Source organism: Lonchura striata, chromosome 4A (assembly GCF_050655825.1).
Source record: "Lonchura striata isolate lonStrDom1 chromosome 4A, ASM5065582v1, whole genome shotgun sequence".
In the NCBI taxonomy this organism is placed as follows: Eukaryota; Metazoa; Chordata; class Aves; order Passeriformes; family Estrildidae; genus Lonchura; species Lonchura striata.
Window position 1 is genome coordinate 16,176,684 of NC_140742.1, and position 25,390 is coordinate 16,202,073.

Consider the following 25,390-nt stretch of genomic DNA (forward strand, 5'->3'; position numbering starts at 1 on the left):
ATAACAGTTGGGTTTGGTCTGGTGGCTGTGAAGCTGCATTGCTGTAGAGATGGGTCAGAACTTTGTGTTCCTGAGTTGGAAAGGACCCACAAGGATCACTCCTGGCCTTGCACAGGACAACCAAAATCACCATATAACCCAGCTCCCAGATGAGGGGCTGGATTCATTTCTCTCTTCCTTTGCTCCTTCTCTGCTTGTACCCCCAGTGGAGGGGCAGCTTGGGAGGGAGGTTCAGTACAGGCTTCTGCCAGGCTTGGAACAAATGAAACAAGGGTGATGCCTTGGATGTGAGGGTCTCAGAGATTTCAGTGGGTTTCACTGATTTTCAGTGGGTACTTCATTCCTCCTCCTCCCTGCCCTGCTGGACCTGTGCTGTCACCCCCGGGGGCTGTGGGGCAGAGGGTCTCTGCCTGACCTGTGTTTCTGTGTCCACAGGCAGGACTGAAGCACTCCCCTGCCCTGTGCCAGGGCTGGCTCCTTGCAGCCCTTCCCAGCTGCTCTGTCTTTCAGGGAGATTATTTCTGGCATGCTCTGTCAGGTTTCTTGATTTTCTTGCTGCAGGTAGTTGTGAAAGAGCAGCTGTTCTGTAAGTGCCACTGCTGGGCTGGCACTCGCTGCCTGCTCCTCTAGGGGAGAGAGTGAGTGAATTAAGGACAGACAAGAAAAAGAGGGATTAAAGTCAATGGAAGGTCCCTCTGCTTCTGTGGGAATTGAGTTTTGCTCAGGTTTTCTGCTGGACAAACCCTTATTCTTTAATGTTTTCTTTTGTGAAGCACGTCTGTTGTTTCCTCTGAAGGAAGAAGGGGTCACTTTTTCCACACTGCTGACGTGAGCTGTGAATCACAGTGGTTTTGGGAAGGTGCTGTCGCTGGGGCCAGTCACCTGTCAGAGTATTTGCTGCCTTCACCCCACTGTCCTGAGGCATTTTGCATGTGCCAAAGGGCTGGGTATGAGCCCAGCTCAGAATGCACTTCTGCTGCTTCTCCAGGGGGCTGGGCAGGAAGGATTGGCTCCTTAGAGGTCTGGGTTTCCAGGCAGCCGTGGAGCCTATGGATGGGAGGTGATTTTACTACAGGAAGGAAATGTGTCAGCACGGAGCAGAGACCCAGCACATGGCCTGGAAACCAAGGGGGTTCTGCCTTGGTGCTCCAGCCACAGAAGGGCACAGCTCTGGAGGGTTGAGCAGGTTTTGTGGATGCTGGGAGCTCCTGGGAGCTGGGGCTGGTCCTGCCCTGCCTGTGCAGGCACGTGGAGCCTGCGTGGGAGTTCCTGCAGCAGCCGAGCAGGGTTTGAAACCCAGCACTGAGGAAACACGAGCTGGGCTGCCCTGGCTCACTGCACCCTCCACAGGGGGCACATCCTTGCAGAACTCATATCCTTGTCTTTACTGAGGATTTGCAGCCTCATGCCTGGCTGCTGTGCAGCTCCAGGGCTTTCCAAAGCTGTGGAGGTGTATCACTGCTGCTCAGCATTGGCTGAACTCTGTCTCCTAGAAAGAATTTAGGTTTGTGTGACATGAGCTGGCAAATCAAGATGTTGTTTTTTTGCTTGGTGGCAATGTTTGGATATCCACGCTGTGCAATTTCCTGCAGAAACTAGATATTGCCTGCACGTGTTCCCAGACTGTTTGTGTTTTAAAGCCTGGGTGAAGCTGCAGGTGTGCCGGGCTCATCCTTGGATCTGCAGCTCAGAGGGGATGGGCACTTTCTGGGTGACTGGCCCTGTCCTCCCTTGCTTGTAATTCTTTTGTATAGACCTTTGCCACACATGGCAATGAATTTGTTTGCTGTTGAAAAGGAGTCCTTGGAGAGACTGTAGAATATACAGAACACAGAAAAGGGTGAAGTAGAAAGGTGCCTAATACTCAAAACACAACCCCCAGCTCCTTGTAAAAAGATTCAGGGTTTGTTCCATAAATAGGGACAAAAGGAACCTTTAGCTGCTCCTGCTCTGCTGAGTTTTGATCCCTAATAAAAAGGGGTGAGCACCCTTGGGGGAGAGCAGGATGGGCAGGCAGAGGACACGGCTGTGTGGCCACCTGTGCCTGCTCAGCCTCATCCCTAGGGCAGGGGCAGGAGATGAAAAGCTCATCAGCAGTGATGCTAATTGGGTGCAGTGGCTGGAGTGAGCCCTGGAGCGTGAGCAATGGGAGCTGACAGCCCCTTTGGCAGGGCAAAGCCGTGCTGGGGATGGCCAGGCAGGGGCTGTGCTCCCTGTCCCTTCAGCTCAGCTGCTTTAGTGTCCCTGTGAGGTCGTCCTGGAGGGCTGGCCTTGATGAACTGTGGCTTTGAAGCCTTGGGTTAGGAGATGAGGAGCAGCTGGGCTGCAAAAATGCAGGATAACTCAGAGATGGCAGCATTCCCACCAGGGCATCCCCCACCCCCTGTAGCTCCTGCAGGGCATCGCTGTGTGCCAGCCTGGGCTCAGCGTGTGCTGCTGGCTGGGGTGCAGTGCCTCTGGATGCAGATAAGGGTGAGTTTTCGTTGTTGCTGTTGAGGGGGAGAGCAGCAGAAGAGTGTCAGCCTGTCTAGGAGGCACCTTGTGACTTTGGAGTGTTTTGCACCAACCTCCTGAGGGAAAAGTAAGGTACAGACAGGTATCAAACTACTAAAAGTTCTCTGTGTGACTCCTAAAAATGCCTTTCTGTGGTGAAAACCCCCAGCCTGAGAGCAGGCCAGGCACGTGGCAGTCACTGTGGTTTGCTAGAAACACCAGAGCAGTTCTTTCATGTGCTTAAAGGCAGTTTAGTGCAAAGGCACTGGCCTTCCTGAGCTGGATATTCCAGCATGCTGCAATGGACAGAGACACAGCAGGTGGCATTGGCCTGTTTGGGACATCAGACCTTCCAACAGCCAGAAACTGGATTGATTTTGTGGAAAAACAGTGCAGAAGTCTCTTCAAGGAATTGTTTGCTGCTGAGGGCAAAGTCACTTGTACACTTGATACCCGGGGCTCTAAAGTGAGTCTTGTCACCAATCTCAAAGCAGGGCAGGGAGGTACCTCACCTTGTAGTCAAAAGGCTATGCTGGATGAGGTGTGTTTTCCACAATGAGGTGCTTGGGGAGTAGAGAGCCAAACCTTGTGCTTGTATGGTTTTGTTCAACTGCTCTGAGGAAAAAGGGAAAGGAGGACAAGGGTAAATTCCACCCATGCAGCTGCCTGAGAGGAACAGATCACTTGGGATCTGTTTGGAGGTAGAAATAGGGCTGGAAGTGAGACAATGAAGTAGAGGTGAGGTGTTCTTTGACATCACCAGGGCCACATCAGGGAGTTGCTGAGTAACCTGCTGAAATGTAACCTGCTGAAATGTAACCTGCAATAATCCTTGAAAATGTTTGAGCAGAACGGGTTGCTGCCTGTGCTCCGAGTCTCTGCTTGTGAATTTGGGGCTGGTGTCGGCACTCAGCTCTTTGTTTCTAATCCTGATCTGAATGTGCTGAACCTACATTAGCACAGAATCTCAGACTGGGAGGTCTGTAACTATGGCAGTGTCCTCCAAACGTGACCCTGTGCCCTTCATCTCGGCGCTGGCATCGGCGGGCTGCCATGTAAGGTGGCACTCCTTTCTTCTAGTAGTAATTCCATGTCAAAGAGGAAATATAAATAAACTCCCCAAACAAAAGAAGCAAGGAAAAAATAATTCTTTCAAACATTTGAGCAGGAACAATAGGGTAGGATATGCACTCTCTGGGGAGGGCTAATGGCTGATACCGATAGGAGCGCAGTGCTGCCTTGCTCTGTACCTAGCTGGGCTCAGCGAGGATTATTTATAGCAAATGTTATAGCAGAAGCATGTGTGACCTGCAGGCTCCCAGCGAGGGGAAGAGCTTTCCTGTGCTGTCTCTGGGATACAATAGACAATTATTTAGACACTATCTTTGTCTCAAGATATAAACAATTAAACGCTGGCTACTGATTTCTGCTCTGATGTTCAGACCATGCTTTCTTGCTTAGGGATTTGTGGGGAAGGCAAGGATTTTTAAGAAACGTCACAGATGTGAAGTTCCTGAGGTGTCCCTACCAAACTGACTAATTTGGAATGCAGAGTAATGTCTCAAGCACTATGAAGTTGTTGTTTCCTAAAGGATGGCAGCCAGTGGTTCATTGTTGTTCAGCTGACATTAATGGGGTGTGGATGGGTGTAGACCCCTGAATCTGCCTGTTCCATTGTGTTTTGGCTCATCACTATGATATCAAAGTAACTACAGCTGCTACTGGATAGTAATTAAATGTTCTTACATATAATTAACTACTTTCAGTTGACTACTGAACAGCTTAAATAATCTACATGTAATGGCAGATATTTTGGTATTAGGTTGGTGACAGTTGGTGCCAAATAGCTGGAGAGGTTGGGGAAACAGCTATTATGCATCAAACCAACCTTGTGCTGGCAGATGACTCCACCTCCAGGCTCCCTCCTTTTCCTGGGGGTCCCTGTCCATCCTGGGCACCAGTACCAGAGGATCCTTTTGGATCTCTTCAGGACTTGCCTCAGGTTTATTTTCTGTAGAGCAGAAGAATTTAGAATTGCAAAAAAGAGGGGATGTGGAGGGTGCTGTTGCTGAGGCTCAGTGGGCAGAGGGTGAATCTGCATCTGCAGTTCCTGGAGCAGCAGTGTGGCTCTGGAGGAACATTTAGCACAGGTGCAGTGCCAGAGGTGTGTGGGCTTTGTGAGAGGCTTGGTCTGAAATGCACCTTCAGCAAGAGCTCATCTGTTCTGTTCATTATTTCATTCCAGTTGTATTCCAGGGATTTTATATCTCTGTGTTTTTATCTGGAGCTTCTGCTCAGCTTTGCAGAAGGAGCTGGGTGCTGGCTCTCTCCTTCCCTGTGTGTGTGAAGCTGATCCTGGCTTGGTGTAAGGTTTTAGTGCTCCGTGTGCTGCAGAGCCCGGGGCTGGTGCCCTGTTCAGCTGCCTGGCACCTCCCTGCAGTGCCAGCCCATCTCCAGTGTGGGGCTGTGGTGTTTGCAGTGAGCTGCTCCCTGCCTGGCAGCACCAGCACCAGCCCAGTTTGTCTGACAGATGCAGTGGAGCAATTCTCTCCCTTGGCTGCAGGCAAAATGAGTCTCCTGCTCTAATTTCATTGTGTTTAGCCATCTCACAAACTCTAAAGCTCCCTGAAATGGGAAGGAAGTAATGTTTAAATTTTACATGAGTGAACTGATTTACTCAGCCTGAAGTTTTGAGTTCTGTCCTTACAAATATAGGGCTGGAGCTATCAGTCTGTGCATCCATCCGTCTGCCTGGTGAATATTGAATTAGCAGGAGCACAAATGCAGGTCCAGGACTGTAAAAGCTTTGGCTTAAACCAGTGCAAACCGTGTAGGGCAGATGCTGCTGCCACAGGAAATGTGTTGTATTTGCCTGGGGTTATCTTGTCTGCTAGTCTGCCCTCAGTGATGGAGCAGACCATTGCTGCAGGGTCCCTTCTGCCACTGGCAAGTGGTGAAGTCGCTGTCCCTGGGAATATTTAAAAAGTGTGTGGATGTGACTCTTGAGGACATGGTTTAGTGCTCAACATGGTGCTGGTGGTGCTGGGTTGGAATCGATCTTGGAGGTTTTAGCTAAACTTTAATGATTCTGTGATTCTAAAACTCAGTGTTTGATAATGCCTGTCCACTCCCGACTGGGAAGGGATTCAGACTGCTCCTCTGTCTGTCTTCTGCTCCTAATGGAGGGGTTTAGCTTCCTGTGGAAGGGATTTTGCAGCGCATGTGAAATGCTGGTTCAATTCTTTGGTCGCTTCCTATGGGCACCGGCCCCACGCTCCTTGGGGAGCCCAGTGCCGGAAAGTCGTAACTGCGCTCGCTGATGGCCTGGAGATCCCTTTTGCAGATGTTTCACCCAGGTCTCTCCTTCCACCTCTGTGAAATAAATGAACAATCAAGCTGCAGTGCTGCCATGCCTGGCCGGGGCCCAGCAGCAAACCGTCCTCCTTGACCCAGAGGCAAAGGATGCTGGAATTTTGTAGGGGCTGCACTGGTTTGTGGGGTGGGGATCTGCTGGCAGGGATCTGCCAGGTGGGCAGGGACTTGATATCAGGCTGCATCCTCAGGGTGTGCTCTGTTAGCAAACACAGCTCTGCCCTTGATCCTTGGATGTGGCACCCAGCAAGTCTGAAACGTCTGTGGAGACATAAACAGAAAGGGGGAGAAGTCACGATTCTCTCCCTATTTGTTTGACCTAAATACACTGAAGTAACTGTACCCCCATGAAAGAGATAATTTCCTGACGCTGGAGAGCTTAACATCTGTTTCCTCCCATTTTTTTTCAGTGGTAGAACATGGTAACGGAAGAACTGGCGGGCTTTTCTTTCCTCTTTTTCTTTTGTATAGCAAGAGGCGCTGCATGCTTGGGCTAAATACGCTCCCCTAGAGCAGACAGGTTTCTCTCAAGGGTTATATGCTCATTTGTTCTCTATTTTCTCTCCTTCCTGCCTCCCCCCGCCCCTCCTGGAGAGGAGCGGATACAGCGAAGCCCAGGCAGGACTTCCTCAGCTCAGCCATGCCTTCTGGCAGGCTGCGCCGCGTGCCCTCTCCCTGTCACCCCCCTTCCCCGAAAAACAATGGCCAAAGGCTCCTTCTTGTTTGTTATTTTGGATCCTGCAGAGGAAGAGCCGAGTGGAAGATCATGTCCCCGGGGCCCTCGGTGCATTCCGGCTCCGGCAGCGCCCGGCGAGGCTGTTGGCGCCTGGGCCGCTCCGGCCCTGTGGTAGGGGGGACCCTGCCTTTGGAAGCAAATTTAGCACTGCTGAGAGGTGAGGAGAGGGATGGAGAGCCTTGGAGGGGTGTCTGGAGTCGCTGCTCCACAGTGAGTGCAAATCCTGTCCTTGGAACATCCAGCACAGCGCAGGTTGTCACAGTGCCAGGAGGAGCTGGGCTTTTCTACCGACTGTTCCGACATTGTTTGAGACCCCATCTTCTCCTTTGCTCATGGGTGCAGTGAGCCTCAGACCCTCTCTGGCTCCAAAACCTTCCAGGAACGAGCTTAGGTCTCTCCAGGTGCTCTGAGCCAGGTTCTGTGGTGGAGAGCACAGTGTCTGGCATGTGATCCTGTCTAGGCTGCCCCAAGGGCAACCCCACCACCAGTTTCCTCTTTGTTCCCTTCAAAGGTTTGTTGTTTCTCAGGGCCCCAGTCAAAATAGTTCTTTTGGGTCACTTGATAAAAGGGATTTACCATTTGCCTGGAACCTGGAATATGCATGCTCCAGAATCCCACAACACCAAGGGATCCTGGAAGCACAGAATGGGTTGGGTTGGAAGGAACCTTTGAAATCATTTTGTTCCACCCTCTGCCGTGGGCAGGGACAGCTTCCACTGTCCCAGGTTGCTCCAAGCCCCAGTGTCCAGCCTGGCCTTGGACACTGCCAGGGCACCCTCTGCCAGTACCCTCCTGGTGTTTCAGAGCACTAAATATATATTTTTAAAATATATTTTTATATATTTATATTTTATAAAAATACATTCTGCTTGTTGCCCAAAATCTGCAGTGATCTGAAGATTTCGGGGCCTGTGTGGTGCCTGCCTGGCAAACAGCCTGAACTGTGTGCTGTTAAATGGGCAATTTCTTTCCATCATTAGAGTCTCTTGAGGAAACTCAGCCTGGATCAGGCTAATCCTAATTTCCTAATCGATGCTTCCTTTTTAGTAGGTCTTGCTACCCTGCTGCCTTTGGACCTGGTGTCATGGTTTAGCCTGGTTAAACAGCCTGGTTTTGCTCTGCTTGTGGATAACCTGTGTAGGGCAGCTCAGCAGCAGGAGATTGCCCGTGGGAAGTGTCACTCCCTGAGGGGTGGCTTGTGGCAGCCCTGCTTGCTTGGGCCTGATTCAGTGTCCTTTAAGTCTATGGGAACTGTCATCTTCAGTGGGTGTTCCTTGGGCCCGTGCTGTTATTTCTGCTGGCTGGCAGCTAAATCACACTGAAAAGGAGCAAAATTGCTCTTACTCCCACCTGTATCATGCAGGAAGAGCCTGTTGCCAAGGGAATGTTGTGCAACCACGAGTGAGATACAGAGCACCTATTTCTTTCTTAGAGATAGGGATAATGCAAAAAATATGGAAAGAATTTGGAGGGGGAATCATGGATGTAGATACAGATGTTTGTGTAACACACCTGGTGCCCTTGGCTGGGGATTTTATTAGTCTCAGCTTATTCATCCCCCTCAGTGACCTGGAAAAGGAAAGTGAATTTTCAGAATGAAGGGCTGCTGCTTTTGTGACGAGAAGAGCAGGGCAAGGCAGGGACCCACACAGCCCCTGTGCACTGGAGCTGTAGGCAGCGTTTGCTTGATAGCTGGAGTTTTATAAAAGCATCTTCCCCTCCAGGTGAGATTCTGTGTGTTTTGGAGAGCAAACACATGAGCCTTTGGTCTCCAGACCTGGCTGAGCCACCCTCTGTAGGCTCAGGTAATCTGAGGGCAGTGGAAGAGGTGGAAGGTAATTGTGTTTTCTGTGGTTAAAGCCCTGCTCTAAGTGATGGTAGTCCCAGCTCAGCTGCTGGCTGGTAACTTGCTATGACTTGACATCTGCAGCTGCAGTTCAAGGAGGAGAAAAATAAACATGTGGTTGACAAGTGGTGTAGTTTTCTGACTAATAGCTGTTCCCAAAGCGTTTCTTCAAAGCCTCTTTTCTGTGAACCCCAGAAAGGTGAGCAGTGGTTCATCAGACACTCTTGGGGCTGCTTTCCTCCATACTCGGATTTTGTTTTGTCATGATGGGCCCAATGCCCCCAAGGCCACGTGCTTTGGTTCCTGAAGCCACCTTGGCCCTGCTTGGCAGGTGGGAGGTGCAGGTTTCCCCAGGCAGTGCTGCAGGTGTTTGCACAGCAGCGGATGCTGCGTTGCAGCTCCAGCAGGCAGTGCAGCAGAGCAGATTTTGGCTTCTGCTGAGGGAAGACTGAAGGAAGCTGGCTGAAATTTGCCTTGGGGGTGGGAGGTTTGCTCTGGGTGAGGCAGTGCCAGTCCTGGGGCTGGTGCTGGCTTAGGGGCAGTGCTGGACTGGGGGCACTGAGGAAGCTGTGCTGGGAGTTGGCTCCTGTCAAGGTCAGCCTTTGGTTTTAATGCCTTAAGTTTTAGTTTTCATGTTTTCCAGACTCTGTACTGCATTAGGATATAACTCTGAACTTCATATTAAAGTGTTAGCACGTTCTCCTCACAGTTCAGTCAGACAAAACAATCCTTTTCCAGCCCCAAAACTGAGGACACCGCTGCAGCTTCAGGCCCAGAAAGTGCAAAAACAGGGAATGGAGGAGAGCAATCTGGGAGGATGGGACTGCATCACCTGGAGCTCTAATTGGACAATTAACCCCAAAATGGAAATGGACCAAAACTTTAAAAAGTGTGAAAACTCCTGACTTGGGTCCATCTTGGGTGTAGCCTCAGCCAGGCTCTTGCACTGCCCAAGGTGAATCCTGTGAAGGCTTTTTAATAAATCCCTGCTTTATTCCTTTAACCCTGTCCAGTCTCTGTTCCAGGAGCCTCTCAGGGCATCTGTTTCAGTGTGTGCAGTCCTGCAGGTGTGACTGGGGGGAATTCAAACACCAACAAGGTGGTTTTGGAGATGAGGAGAGGTTCAGGTGAGGCTGTGGTGGGAGATGGAGAGGAGGAACCAAACGCTGGTTAGAGAATGGGTCTCTTCTCTGCTTAAGAGTGCTTGGGTCTGGCTTCATGGTGGCAGCTCTAATTTACATCTGCTTTAAAGCTGTTTAAAAAAAATAATACAACCACCCCTCATTTAATTTTAAAGCCACCCATGTGCCCTGTGATTCTGGATTCTGTTGCTTCTCTGGGGAGGGCTGTGCAGGCTCTGTCCCTTGTTATGGGCTCTCTTTTGCCTGCCACATGAGGAACAGCCTGTCTCTTCTGTGCTAGCATCCCTCCAAAGACTTCACAGGCAAGCCTCTTCCCTTTGAATCTTCTTTCCTCATGCAGGATCCACCCAGCCAAAAACAATAAAACATAAAACTGGAAAGAGAAAACAAACAAAAAACAAGGACTGTTTGTGATTTCTGTCTTTTGCTGCCAGTTGGCTGCATGACTTAAAAAGACTAAAGTACTCTTTTTTTCCAATCCACTCCTTCCAACCCATTCCAATGTGTGAGTCTTTAAGTTGCAGCAGGAATGTCTGGGAATAACTCGCATCCCAAAGTGACAGCCTGAGAAATGAGGAGCTGGTCTCCTCTTCAGGCACCAGATGGAGGAACTGTCCTGCTCAACCTTTGGTTTTTTGGGAACAAAAGCTTCTGTGGTCTCTGCAGGGACCCATGACAGCACAGCTCCCACATGAATTTCTGCTACAGGGTTTAAATGGAGGCAGGTGGTGCTGAGGCCCCAAAAGTGCCTGGTAAAGGAGGTTCTTTCTGAAAACCTCCATGGTGGTGGGAACAAGAGGCTGAGTAAAGAGACAGCTAGAGCAGAGCGGGGCAGTGTGTGGAGCATCAGCACTGTGCTTGGGCTGGGTAACTGGGGTGTAATTGGAGGTACCCACTGAGCTCTGTGACTGCATGGGTGTGGGGAAGTGGTGGCTGGGCTGGGGAACTGTGGGGTGTATCTGGCAGTGGGCATTTAGGATGTGTAATTGTAGGGCCTGTTTGGCTGTTTCCAGTGATGCTGTGCAGCTCTGGGGGTGTTTTAGGCAGAGCACATTCAGGATGTGTAATTGTGGGGTGTATTTGGCTGTATTCATTCAGGATGTGTAATTGTGGGGTGTATTTGGCTGTATTCATTCAGGATGTGTAATTGTGGGGTGTATTTGGCTGTATTCATTCAGGATGTGTAATTGTGGGGTGTATTTGGCTGTATTCATTCAGGATGTGTAATTGTGGGGTGTATTTGGCTGTATTCATTCAGGATGTGTAATTGTGGGGTGTATTTGGCTGTATTCATTCAGGATGTGTAGCTGATGGGGTATATTTGGTAGGGTACATTTAGGTTGTGTAACTGTGGGCTGTATTTGGCAATGTACATTTAGGGTGTGAAGTTGTAGGGCATGTTTGGCTGTATCCAGTGGTGCTGTGCAGCTGTGGGGTGTATTTGACAGTGCACATTTAGGCTGTGTCACTCTGAGGTGTATTTGGCAGTATTCCATCAGGATATGTAACTGTGGGGTATATTTGGCTGTATCCAGTGATGTGTTGCTCTGGGATGTATTTGGCAGTGTACATTTAGGCTGTGTGAGTGTGGGGTGTATTTGACTCTATAGTATCAGCTTGTTTAATTTTGGGGTGTACTTGGCTGTATTTCATCAGGAAGTGTCACCATGGGGTGTATTTGGCAGTGCCCATTTAGGCTGTGCTACTCTGGGGTGTGTTTGGCAGTGCCCATTTAGGCTGTGCCACTCTGGGGTGTATTTGGCTGTATCCAGTGGTGCTGTGTCACTCTGGGGTGTATTTGGCAGTGCCCATTTAGGCTGTGTCACTCTGGGGTGTATTTGGCAGTGCCCATTTAGGCTGTGCCACCGTGGGGTGTATTTGGCAGTGCCCATTTAGGCTGTGTCACTCTGGGGTGTATTTGGCAGTGCCCATTTAGGCTGTGCCACTCTGGGGTGTATTTGGCAGTGCCCATTTAGGCTGTGCCACCGTGGGGTGTATTTGGCAGTGCCCATTTAGGCTGTGCCACCGTGGGGTGTATTTGGCTGTATCCAGTGGTGCTGTGTCATTCTGGGGTGTATTTGGCAGTGCCCATTTAGGCTGTGCCACTCTGGGGTGTGTTTGGCAGTGCCCATTTAGGCTGTGTCACTCTGGGGTGTATTTGGCTGTATCCAGTGGTGCTGTGTCACTCTGGGGTGTGTTTGGCAGTGCCCATTTAGGCTGTGTCACTCTGGGGTGTATTTGGCAGTGCCCATTTAGGCTGTGTCACTCTGGGGTGTATTTGGCAGTGCCCATTTAGGCTGTGCCACCGTGGGGTGTATTTGGCAGTGCCCATTTAGGCTGTACCACCATGGGGTGTATTTGGCAGTGCCCATTTAGGCTGTGCCACCGTGGGGTGTATTTGGCAGTGCCCATTTAGGCTGTACCACCATGGGGTGTATTTGGCAGTGCCCATTTAGGCTGTGCCACTCTGGGGTGTATTTGGCAGTGCCCATTTAGGCTGTGCCACTCTGGGGTGTTGGGCACAGGCAGTGCCACCAGCGTCTCCACCACAGCCAGGGCAGAGCCAGCAGCAGCACTGGCAGCACCTCACACGATTAAGGAAGGGCAAAATGGCCAGGATGCATGAAAGGGAGATAAGAAAGGGTGAGAAGCCGCTCTGTGAGCACTGGGGCTGGTGAAGATGGTGAGGATGAGGTGCTGAGCAGGGGGTGATCCCTGGCAGGGGCTGTGGCCTGTGCAGGCCCCAGCAGGTTCTCCTGACAGGAGTGGGACCTGTGATGGCTCCACAGCGCAGGAATGGGACCTCTGGAGGCTCCACACAGGAGCAGGGAGATTTTCCTGGTAGGAATCGCACCCTGTGGAGCTGATTCCTGGCAAAAATTGTAACCAGTGGAGGCCCCAGACTGGAGCAGGTTCTCCTGACAGGAACCGGGGCCTGTGAAGGCCCCACGGGAGCCTGGGATGAGTGTGGGAAGGAAGGACAACCATCATGTCCCAGCCATACCTCTCCCAGTTCCCAATCCTTCTGCACCCCTTGGCGTGAGGTAGATCCCTCAGAAGATGGGGAAGTTGAGCCATGGTGGGTGGGGGTAAGACATTGTGTTAGTTTTATCTTTGTTTCTCATTATCCAGATCAGTTGGCAGTAAATCAAATGGACAGGGATTGGAAAGGGATAGCTGTATTTTTATAGCAGCCCATCAGATCTTCCCTCTTATTTCCCCCTTGCCTTGGTGGGGCAGCACAGTGAGTGGACATCTGGCAGCCCAAACACTCATTTCTGCTTCCCTAAGCACAGCTGGTGCCAAAAATGCTTGGCACAACCCCTGTGGCAGGGCTCTTGGAAAGCCAGATGACTGCTGTCCATGAAAAAGGGGGATGCTGGTTGTTTCTGCTGGCTGTGCTCTGCTTCTGTGGTGCTTCTGCCATCTGGGGGGGTCTCACGGGTTATCCCTTGTTGAGGCAGACATGGTGGCAAGGTAGAAACAGACTTAACTGACTGAATGCAAGGGTCATGAGATGCCCAGGGCAGTAGCTGCTGCATGAATAACCTTAGTTTTAAAAGAAATAGCAAATTTAAATGTTTTTAGTAGATACGGGGCCTATTCACATCGCTAGTGTGGCTCTCCTGCTGCTTGAGAGAAAGTGGAGAGTTTCTCTATGGTCAAATCCATGTCTTGGGGCCTCACTATTTCTCTCTTCTTCCTCCTGAGAGTAGGATTGGAAATTGAGGGAATTTAACCCTGTTGAGTGCCTGGCTTGTAGTTCAGCTTTCTAGACAGCAAACCCAGGACCAGCAGATCCATCCCCAGGAAGCTGTAATACTGAGACAGGGCAGATGTATTCCAGTGAAAGGGAAGCTTTAGGAGCTGAGCAGCTGTATTCCCACAGCTGCTTCAGAGTGGTTTCCATTGCTGCTCCGGATGAGGGAACTGTATTTTTAATCCTGTCCACTGGAACTCACTTGAGGGGAACGTGTTTTTTGTAGTGTTGAGTGGTGGCCAAGCAGCTTTCATTGAACAGACCAGTGCCAGGAGGGATTCCTGTGCTGGTGCCATCACTACTGTATGAAAAACCTGGCTTGGATAGTCCATGAGTTTTCTGATGTTGTAGTATTTTAGAGTTGTATTGCTTCCAGGAAAAGGCTCATCCTGACTTTTCTTTGAATGGCTGCCTGGAGAGACTGAGCATGGTGCCAGTTCCTGGCAGATGGGGATGGAGGAGATGACAGTGACATGTGCAGGGGCACTCATTGGAATTTCGTCTCACCTCTCTGCCATGAACTCTGATGAATTTCAAGTCTCTGCAACATGCTAAACGAAGATGTAATTCATGGGATTCTGAGCATGCTTTGTGGTAGCTTTAGTAGTGCAGGAAGTTTATTTGTGGTCACTAAACGTTCAGTCATTTAAAGCAGATTTAAGTAGCTTTAAAATTTATATAGCTTGGAAGCAAAATTTCAGCATCCCTGGAACCAATGGGGAAAACCACCACCGCCACTGGGATAAGGTTTGACTTGTGATGCTGTAAGAAATGTGTCTTCTAAAAGTTTTCTGCTCTAATTGCATTCCTTTGTTCTTTTCCCTTAAAGTCTTGTGAAGAAAGCAATCTGAGGACCATGCATCCGTGACTCCTGGAACCAGCCTGTGAGCCAGGGCGATGGAAGTGCTAGAGGGCCTCCAGCGTACTGCTTCCATGAGCATTCCCAATGGATGTGCCAACAGGATTTTCCAAGGAAACATGGAGGGAGGGAGCACTGATGCCTTGGAGGCCTGTGGTGCTGAGCACTGCGCCTCTGGCGACGCAGTCTCCAGCGAGCAGGAGGAAACACACAGGTATAAAAAGACAACCAAGGGCAGCCGGATCTGGAATTTCGTCAGACGAAGGAAAGGACTCTCTACAAATAAAGACAGGCCCCAGTCCATGATTTTGCTGGGAGTTACCTCTGAGGTCTCAGAATTAAAAAAGCCATCCTTCATGGACAGGGTACGCTCATCAAAAAAGGGAAGATCCTCCAGGACACCCAAGAACGTGGATTTGAGAGGTTCCAGAGTGCAGGACGTGTGTGACCCTGAGGAGGACCTTCATGGCAGCGGGCAGAGAGCTGTCTACAGGGTTAGGAAGCTGGGCGATGGCCGGAGGCCCTCCCGCCACTCCTACGCGGGGTACATAGAGGATTTGGACTCTTCTTTTGAGGACATAGAGCTGAACATCAGCATTCCTGAACTTGATGCCACTGAAAGTAAATGTCTCAGGGATATCAGTGGCAGATTACACAGTGAGGATAATGATGGTAACTGCCACAGAATACCGGCCAGGAAGAGCGAGTCTTTGAATTTTGAACACATTAAGAGTCCTGCAATTACAGAAGGGGACAATCAAAAGAGGTGTGCTGTGCTCCCACAGGACAGCAGGAGAGGAAGGAGCTCTGATGTCTGGAGCTATCTGAAAGGAATTTCATTAGCTAGCAAAGATAATTCAAAGCTCCCAGATCAAAGGGCTGAAACCAATTGCCAGAACTTAGAAAATACAACTGATCATTCCGCTTCTTACTTTGACTTTGATACGAGATGTGAGGAAAATCTCAGCCAGCGAAAAAAATCAAACGGTGCTGCCAAAGCCACTCACTTTGGGGGCGTAGTGAGGTTCTTAACCAGCGTGGCCGAGGCGGCTCGGCGGCTGCGAGGCTCCTCGAGGGCGTTCTCCCCCGATGAGAAGAGGCCTCAGCGCAGTTTCCGGGGCCGCAGGCAGGATGTTGCCTCCCCCAAAGAGGACTTGGTTATCGAGAATGAGAATGCAAAGGCTTTCTGCACGGTGGGAGCGTGTCTGCAGTCCCCGGATTCAGGCACGTGGGAGAACCTGAGCTTTGAGAGTTTGGCGGGGAAGGAGCCCGCGCAGCACTGCAAAACTGCAGACGGGCTGAAAGGCGTTGGTTCCTCTGGCCTGGACAGTGGCAATGACAGGTTTAATGAAACCTCACCTTCTCCCTTTGGGCCAGAACCATCCATGTCCCAGCTGGCAGAGCTTGCAGATGGCTCTTTCACTGAGCTGAACAGCAAAGACCCTTCTGAGGATCTGGCTGAACTTCCACAGACAACTTTGGCTGAACCAATTGAGGTCTTGGGCACTACTCCAGAGAAGACCCAGGTCATGGCCAGGGACCTGCCACTCTCTCATGATCTTCCTGTGAATAGTCTGGATACTGTGGACCTGGGCTGTTCTCCAGCTGACAGCAGGGACTTTTCTGCAGAAACTGAATTGCAGACTCACGTTCCACAGGCGTCACCAACTAAATTTGATTCTGGGGATGTGGCTTGTGCCCCAGTGGTTGCTAAAGACATGGATCCCTCTCTAGCAGTTGCTCAGGAGCTTTCAGAGACAGAACTGGATAATCAGGACTTGAGAAATCCTGAGCTGCCTTTGCAAAACTTGTCTGCAAGTGAGCTGGAGTTTCAAGACACAGGCAGTACCCTGGAGAGGGTCGTGGGCAGGGACCTGGCACCTTCTCCTGATCTTCCTGTCAGTAATCTGGATGCTGCAGGCCTGGGCTGCTCCCCAACTGCTGATGGTGCCTTTCCTGCAGTGACTGAGGCTCGGGCCCATCTTCCACAGACATCACTGACTAAACTTGATACTGAGGACATGGCTTGTGCCCCAGTGATTGCTAAAGACATGGATCCATCTCCAGCTGCGGCTTGGGAAATTTCAAGGACAGAACTGGATAATCAGGACTTGAGAAACCCTGAGCTGCCTTTGCAGGGCTTGTCGGGAGGTGAGCTGGGGATTCAGGACTTGGGCAGTACTCCAGAGATATCACAGGTTGTGGACAGGGATGTGCCACCTTCTCCTGATCTTCCTGTGCATAAGCTGGGTTCTGTGGACTTGGACCATTCCTCAGCTGCCAGTGGTGACTTCTCTGCAGCACCTGAGGCTCTGATCCACCTTCCCCAGGCAGCTCTGACTGGAGAGATCCAAGACACTGTCAGTACTCTGGAGAAGAGTCAGGTCACGGGCAGGGACCTGCCACCTTCTCATGACATTCCTGGGAACCTTCTGGATGCTGCAGACATGGGCTGTTCCGCAGTTGCCGACGTGGACTTTTCTGTAGTGACTTTTTTGAAGTGTTCCACAGTGAAAAGACAGGGTTTGGAACAGCCTGGTGGCCTCATTAAAAAGCGGGGAAGCACTTCATTTGTAGAAGAAAACTCTGTGGAGGTCATGGACAGAGTGGAAGAGTTTGACTGCAGTACGGAGTGCAGGCCCTTCCAGGTGCACGTCTCGAGGATTGTCTCTTCCGGACGCCTCAAAAATGGAAAGGTAGGAGCAGCTTTGTAAGGTTTTCAATAAGACCACACTGTTGTACATCTCAAAAAGCTGGTTTGCACTTGAAAGCATTTTTTAACATCCCTCATTGTGATTTGCAGCTAAGAAAGTCGTTCTGTTAATAGTGGCAGCAGACACAGCTCTTAGATGAGTTTGAGTCTGAGCTCTTAAACCTCCAGAGATGCTTCTCCTAAGATCCTACATGTGTATCAGTGTCTCTTGAAGAGGGTGTAGCAGTTTATGTATTCCTTGACACTAGCTTAAGTTTTGTTTTCTTCTCTGCATTTAGGTTCATTTGAAGTAGAAGCTCCTAAGAAGAGGGATTTTAGCAAACTGAGAGTTAAGTGTGCTGTGGACAAACAGAATTCATCAATTGCATGTTGACCTCTGTGTTTTCTTACCTTAAAGAGTTGGAGTGATGGGGTTGGGTGATGAATGAGACGTGGGCAATGCTAGTGGCTCCAGTAGTCATGGCAGGATGTTCCTGTCCGGTACAAGCAAGTCCTTCAAAGCCCTTAAAATCCTCAAAACATGTAAGTGGACATTGCATTTTTGGCTAGGTTCTGGGTGTCAGAAATCTGTCTTGTCCAGCTTATTGCTACAAAACCTCAGAAGTCCTGTGGAGCCAGTGTGAAGCCCAACTTTAGGGTTCTTTTGGGTATCTGCTGGTTAGCTGAGGATGGAATGAGGATTTTTTACTTTTTTTCAAGGTGCCAGGTAGAAAAATTACGTTGATTTGTGAAGAAAATTTGTATTTTCCTTTTGGGTTTGGAGAGAAAAGAGATACTCCGGAGGTGGTGACACTATTGCCTGTTGGAAAAGGGGTTGCAGTAACTTCTGAGGCAAGAGGGGAAGTGTTTGAAAATTGGCAGCAGATTAGAAATGCTGGAGGAAAAAATCTGAACTTCTGACTCGCAGCTAAAAAAGGCAGTAGTATTGTTAGTTATTCCTGGTTTTGTTTTTCTGCTCCATTTCTGTGTAATACAAAGAGTTACAGAAGCTCTCTGTGTAATTGCAGGCGCTCCAGGGCAGTGAGCAGTGGTTGGTCACTTCTTGGGGTTTCTGGAAGAAACATTTTTAGGAGGAGCTTGAGAGGGCTGTGGTTTCATATCCCTTCACATGGACTGAGCTGAAAATATTCTGGGCAGGAGCAAGATGAGAGAGACACGGAAGGATGGAGTGGAGCAGAGGGAAATACCAGCCAGGGACATCCCAGAGCAGCCACATCCCTGCTGGGAGGGCAGGGGCTGCCTGTCTGATCCCAGTGCTCTCAGGGCACAATCCCAGTGCTCTCCCAGCTCAGCTGTGTTAACAGGAGATGCCCTAAGTCCCAGCTCAGCTGTTGCAGCTTACTAACATGACCAAGAAACTTAAATATGGTGCTTGAGATAACCGGACAGGAAACCTCCCCCAAGTTCCCGTGGAGCGTGGTGATAGCACACGACCTCCGGGCTGCCGTGGCTTCCTCTGGCTGGGAGGGCTGGCTGGCTCCTCCTGGGCAGGAGCTGAGCAGGGGCCTGGGAAAGCACACAGCCCACCTGGGCTCTGGACACCTCCTGCACCCCAGGAACTGCTGCTGCAGGTCTGGCAGTGCACAGAGATCTGGTGGTGGCACCAAACCCAGAGCAAGGGCAGGCTGAAGGAGGGATCTCCTGGACAGGAACAGCCCTGGTGGGTGATGAGTGAGAGGTGGGGGTGCTCTCTGCCCTGGAGAGTCTGCCAGCAGCTCCAGTAACAAATGACCTGAGATACCCCAGGGATTTGCTCGACTATCTCCCATCAGGGAGCGGCACTCGGAAACACTTTACTAAAAATAAACATGGAAGAGGAGTAACTTCAGCCTGAGCGTGACAGTAGCAGCAAACTCCAGCCTCTTATTGTTTTAGGGCTCAGTCCATGTCTTTGCTGGCACCTGTTTCTCAGGACAGTTGCTGGCCCTGCTGCCTCCACTCCAGGCTGCTCTGATTAACTGTATGATTTGTATTTCAAGGGAAGTGCTCAACCACAGGCAGGAGAAGGTGATGCCAGGATGAGGTGGCTTGGCCAGGCCAGCTGCTCTGAGCAAGTTCCCAACAGTTTTACAGTGTGTGAGCAGAGTAGGGCAGAAAACATTTCCCAAACAACTTAAACATTGTCCCAAGAAATGCATAAAAGTGCCTGTGGGGAGATGGTGTGAGAAACTGAGGCTGGTGTAGCACAAGGGGTGGTGGAGTGGGATTTAGGAGATCATCTGTACATTGTACACAGTAAGTAAATCTGTTTAGTTGTACCTGCAGTTAATGCCCCTGGTTTTTTGCTTTCCTGGTCTTGTCTTTTAAAATTCTAATAATGTTTTGGGCAGGAGCTGAGTGATGGTATGGGCAAATAGTTTGTTAGGATTTGATCCTGGTGCTTTAAAGGAAATGGCATTGAAGCAGGATTTAATAAAAGCAGATGCAGAAAAGTAGAAAAGCACATCCCTGATAGTCGCTTTCAGACCCCATCCCAAATTCTCATGTGTTCTGGGAACTTGTGAAACAGTGGGGATAAAATGTTCTGAAGAATTGGAAGAACAGTAAAGGTCAAAACAGTCACTGGGAAATGCATTGCTCCATTCACACTGCTCAGCTCTGGAACCACAGTGCCATCCTTATTCTGAGACATGAGAAGTGGAGTAAAAGATGACATGAAGGTTTCACTAGTTTTTGGACAGAGTTTCCATATTTCATGACTCCACTGTAATGAATTATCTCCTCCAACCTCTAAAAACACCACTGCATCCCAACAGGGAAACTGCTGCTGCAGGAAGTCAGGCGTAGCCCCAGGAGTTATCCTTGAGCCTTTCCAGTAGCTTGAGATAGTGTTTAGATGGAAAACAGCTTGATACTATGTATTTTGCAATTCCAGCCTTCCATCAGGGTTTCAAACTGGCTGGTGTGTCCACGGACAGGGTTTATGGATGATTTGATCCCTCCTTTGGAGTGACATCAGGAAACGTTGCAAAACAGGCATCTGAATTCACATTTCAGGTATCAGTTTGGAGTTTTTAGGACCCAGAAACAAGTGCCAGGTTTATTTCTGGCAGAGAGATCTGCCATGGGGTGAGGTCCCTGCTTGTCCCAGGGCCGTGACCAGGAGCATCGCGGAGCCTCTGGGCTCGTGTCACCCTCGCAGTGGCAGAGCAGAGTGCTTTCACCGCAGTCTTCCTGTGCCCTCTGCTGGCTTGCTTGGGAAATAAGAGGTTGTTTTGATGGACCAGAAAGCCTTATCTATTCCTCGGGGTTCAGAATTTTATCTCCAAAGGGTTTGCAGGCTGCAGCTTGCTTCTGGCTGTTCTGCCCATAGACCCCAGTTGGGTTTGTGAGGCCGTTCTCTGGGGGAATTAGGATTGCCAGAAGTGTGCAAATGAGATTTTTACAGGCTTGTCAGCCTTGGCAAAAGCTGTGTGTCCCACAGGATGAGGTGCCAGGCTGATGGGATGCTGTGTTTAGTTTCAGGGCTCTGTAAGAGGCCGTGTGCTCCAACTCCAGCATCACTCCAGATGTTTTTACCCGGAGCAGGCGTTGAGGTTGTTCCTCCGAGTCCTGGACTCAGATCCAAACTGTCCCAGTGGCACAAAGTGGCAGAGCATGCTGCTGTTCGGAGTGGCCCACATGGACGGGGTGCTCTCAGGGTTTTTGGGGTTCCTGTGCCATAGGTGCTCCGTGTGGGAAGGCAGGAGCCTCTCCCTGCGGTGGGTCCGACTGGAAGCGCAGGATTGCTGATTTGCCTGGGTGTGCGCATGCCAGGGGATGGGTTTGCAGATCTGCTGCCTGATAGCTGGGGCAGAGCTCAGATCCTCCCACAGCTTTGGGATTTGGCTTTAGTGCCGCTCCAAGTGCCTTTGCACAAGAGGAAGATCGAGCAAAGTTCCCTTTTTTATCTGTGTCTGTGGAGAAATTGCAGGTGATGCCTGTAGTGACTTTTAGCTTGAGATTGGTTTATTGTGGGAGCAGCTGCAGAGATGGGATTGCTGAGTGGATTTATCCCTTCTCTCCCAGTGCTCAATGACACTGACCAGGAAATAGTATCTGGGAGAGTTGATCTTCAGAGCTTTCTTCATCTTCTGGTTATTCAGCTCTTGGGTTGTGTCTCAGCCTGCTGTAACAAAAGACTTTATAGCCCTTCCAAATTAAGAAATAGTACTTCACTTTCTAAATCCTACTGTTGCCAAAAGAATGCTGTATTCCTTTCTGCAGCGCGGTGCCATTTACTTGCAGAATGAAGATTTTGGATATTTTTGGCTTTTAATATGGTTGTGTCTGACAATCATTTTATTTTTAGAGGAGACAAAACCTCTAAAGTCTATCTGCAAGCTGTTCAGATTCTTGTATTCATAATAACCAGGAGGTGCTTGCAAAATCTTGAATTAAAGCCTATATTTAGTGCTATCTATAGTGGGCTAAGGCTTTTTGGGAAATGTATTTTTAACATCATCGGGGAAAGGCAGGTTGAGTTTGCAAAGCTGATAGGCTTTGCATGTATATAGAACCAGCCATGGAACACATGGATATTTCAGAATTCCATGTTTTTTTAAACTCGTGGTATGGCTTTCCTTTATCCCAATTCCCAGCTTCAAAATTTTAAACAGGGGATGGGAAGAGGTGCATCTGGGCACTGCTGGCCTTATGCTGAAGGGACTCTCTGTTGCAAATTCCCTGGATGGCAGGTTTTCTTTGGCTTTTACCTCCTCCTAGCTGTTTTCCAGCCAAGAGAAATGTGCTGGCTCACTGGATATGATGCTGGTGCTGGGAGATAGAGCCTTAATTCATCCACAGCTTTCTTTTGTGGTAATTACAGCCTGTCTGCTTTGTTCAGCATCTGTAAATGAAAATAACAGCCCATCAGTGGAAATGAGCTGCTGGAGTCCTGAGGATGGATCCACCAAACCATCCCAGGCACCCAGTTATTAGCAGGCTCCTGGAAGTGTGAGAGATGTGTCTCTGATTGAGCCTAGAAACCTCTTAGAGAGGAACACCTCCTGCTTGCTTCCTTTGACCTTTGTCAAATGATTCTTCTTCTGATTTCTTGACTCTAAGATTATGCTCAAGACTTCCATGGTGTCACATGTCACTGAGAATAAAATGAAAAGTAGGAGTTTGAATTGTGATGCTTTTAAAAAGAACATTCCATTCTGCAAAATGTCACTCTACAATTGTCATTTTTCAGGAACTTTTACTCCTGGAATATTGTAATAAAAGTTGGAGTGAGGAAAACACCAACATTTTTCTCCACTTAGCTGCAAATGCCAATTCTTTGGATTAGTGTTACCAAGAATTAAGGTATAACTGAGGTATTTGACCATTTTGTGGGTGCTTCAATCAATTGCAACTGTTTTATTCAAGTAGGTATTTTGTAGTCTATAGATGCAAGGACATGGTTAGCTGCTGTTGTCATCAGTGAGCTGCCAACCCGTTGGGCTGCTCTTTGCTGTTCCTTGGAAGCAGCCAGCCCTTGCTGGTATGGGCTCTTCAGCACCAGCTAATTCTGGGTCTGGGAATGGGAGAGTAGCCTCACCCCCTGTCTTGGTTTGAAAAGACAGGAATCTGTGAAGGAAGGCAAGAGCGTCCTGTGAAATGGAAAAGGTAAACACCCTCCCTCCAAATTATCACAATTTCAAAATTAAGAGGCACTCAGGCAAAGATATGGGAACGGGAACAACAGTTCTTTACTTGGAAAAAAAACTAAATTAAAAAAAATGTAACTGGTACAAACAAAACTAGTGATAGAGTCAGAAACCTGACACCCTGAGGAGTCAGGGTGTTGGGAATAGTCCAGTTAAATGGTGGCAGCTCCTCCTGGAGTGGCAGATGAAATGCTGCTGGAGCAGGAATCTGGAGAAGGGTGGAGTTTTTTCTGAAGATCTGGTGATGGAGTAGATGGACCTGGTCTTCCTCTGGGGATCCAGCAGAGAAGAAGCTGCTTCTCTGGGAATCCAGTGAAGTGGCTGCCAGTGTCCCAAAAAATGCTGATTTTTTTATCCAGGTAGGGCTGCTTGGCTCCTCCCTCTGGGTGGAGCATCTCACCATGGGCTGATGGAACTCTACCGGTCATGCAGGGAGTCATTAATGGCCCATTAACAGAAGATATCTCCCCGAGGGAGACATTGTTCATGGAAGAGATAAGAAAACTGCCCAACCTCCAACAGATGGCAATAGAACACATGCTTATCTTACAAGCCAGGACACCCCCAAAATGCAAAGCAGCAAGCAGGTCTCTGTCAGGGTCACTCCCAGAAGTTCCTGGGACACTCAGTGCCACTGGAAGCGTTGGGCTCAAAGCTGTACAAGGTCTGAGCCCCCTGCAATGGGGGCACTGGGGGCTGCACACCAGGGCCACCAGGTCCTGGCCTCGCAGTCAGAAACGCGCGGGGTGCCGATTGCAGCGAGCTGTGCTGCCACAATTCTGTGTGGTATTGCTGAGATTTGAGCGCTGTTGGTAAAACTCTTCTGTGCCCCTTCTCTTGGCAGCCAACGTCTCGCCCTCCGCAGCCGTGCCCGCAGGCAGAACCCTTCAAGGCGCTGGTGGAGCGCTGCCGCTCCGAGCCCCTCTCGCAGAGCACCCCCATGGGGCTGGACCAGCTGGGGGGGCGCATGCAGCACCTGCTCCGCAGACGTGGTGAGTGCCTCTTCTCTCTTGGCTATTTGGGTGTCACCATGCTGCAGAGCCATGGCGAGTGCCTCTTCTCTCTTGGCTATTTGGGTGTCACCATGCTGCAGAGCCATGGCGAGTGCCTCTCTTCTCTCTTGGCTATTTGGGTGTCACCATGCTGCAGAGCCATGGCGAGTGCCTCTTCTCTCTTGGCTATTTGGGTGTCACCCATGCTGCAGAGCCATGGCGAGTGCCTCTCTTCTCTCTTTGCTTTTCTGGGTGTCACCCATGCTGCAGAGCCATGGTGAGTGCCTCTCTTCTCTCTTTGCTTTTCTGGGTGTCACCCATGCTGCAGAGCCATGGTGAGTGCCTCTTCTCTCTTGGCTATTTGGGTGTCACCATGCTGCAGAGCTATGGTGAGTGCCTCTTCTCTCTTTGCTTTTCTGGGTGTCACTCATGCTGCAGAACCATGGTGCGTTGTAAATGTAGGTGAACCCAATGGGAAGAAATGATGATGTCTGACTCAATTCAGAAGGCTGAATGATTTCTTTATTATAACTATGCTAAAATACATGAATATACTATATAAAAAGGAAGATAGTAAAACTACATACTACTTTCTCTGACTCTAACACAACTTGTGACCCTCTTGCGAGAATCCAGCCCCAGGTGGATTGGATTGGCCATCAGGCTCAAACAATCCTCACCAGATCCAATCAAGCACTCCAGGTAAACAATTCTCTGAACACATTCCACATAGGAAAAACAAGGAGCAGAAATAGAAATTGTTTTCTCTTTCATTTCTCTCTGTGCACCTCTATGAAAAATCCTGAGAGTGAGAGAATGTGCTTGCCACAATGGTGAGTGCCTCTTCTCTCCCAGCTTTGCTATTTAGGTGTCACCCATGCTGCAGAGCTGTTGTGAGTGCCTCTTCTCTCCCAGCTTTGCTTTTCTGTGTGTCACCCATGCTGCAGAGCTAGCCAAGGGCAGCAGGGTGGAAAAGTCAGGAATGTGTTTTGCATCCATGCTGGTTACATCCCTGACACCAGGTGAGGGAGCTCCTAGAGCCACATGCTGAGGAGTTTCTTGCTGGCTAATAGGATCTTCTTGTGTACAATGTGTTTATGAAATAAGGCTGTTTTCTCTCTCTAATGTCTCTGCACACAGTCCCCATAATCTGGGTATGAGAGGATGAACAGGGGTTGGCACGTGATGTGTAAAAGTTGTTCAGCAGCTGCTGTGTGAGTTTGTATTTGGTGGTTTTGTCTTGAATTCTTGTTCTCTAAGAATCCTGTGTGGTGAGTACTCACCGAGTACTCACCATTTGGAGGTGGTGAGTGATGATGGATACTGAGATCACAACTCAAGTCTGATGTTTGGAAACACAAGAAGTGAGGGTTTTTTTTCCTCTTGTGCTTGGGTACTTTTCATGATGAAGGAGGGAGTCTCATGAGCCAAAGACTGGGGTGACCTCTCTGCATTTGTTCTGCTCACAGTGACACCAGAGAGAGCACCGTGGAATGTATTTGCTGGCAGGGTCTCGTGCTGGCTGATGGCTGAATAGATGATATCATTTTCTGTACCTCCTAATTAAAAAGATTGATAATGAGAGAAAGGAAATGATTTCCTGAAGGGCCACTGCTGGCATGAAGGATCCTGTGATTTAGTGATGGGCGAGCACGGAAGCGCTGCCAGGTTGTGCTGGCATCGCTCGGGAGCGCTCCAGGGATCCGGGTGGCTGATGGATGGTGGCAGCACATCAGGGTTCAGAAGAGCTGGGGAGGACAAGGCCAATTAGCTGCCTGTGCTGTTAATTGATGGCTCTGCTGTGGGGGTGCAGTGGTTCCCAGCACAGGGGGGGTCACACAGCC

General features: G+C 49.7%; 2 protein-coding genes across 5 annotated transcripts in view; one reads left to right on the forward strand and one right to left on the reverse strand.

Moving 5' to 3' along the window:
* C4AH8orf48 (chromosome 4A C8orf48 homolog) overlaps window positions 1–25,390 on the reverse strand; it is a 429,052-nt gene that overhangs the window by 111,583 nt on the left and 292,079 nt on the right. The window lies entirely within an intron of this gene.
* Window positions 1–25,390, forward strand: part of ARHGEF9 (Cdc42 guanine nucleotide exchange factor 9) — a 198,906-nt gene that overhangs the window by 9,535 nt on the left and 163,981 nt on the right. For all 4 annotated transcript variants that reach the window (XM_021525293.3, XM_077786572.2, XM_021525291.4 and 1 more), the window contains exons 2-3: window positions 14,179–16,904; window positions 23,399–23,546. In XM_021525293.3, the coding sequence (XP_021380968.2) occupies window positions 14,247–16,904; window positions 23,399–23,546 (2,806 nt within the window). In that variant the 5' untranslated portion in view covers window positions 14,179–14,246. The remainder of the gene's footprint in view (window positions 1–14,178; window positions 16,905–23,398; window positions 23,547–25,390) is intronic.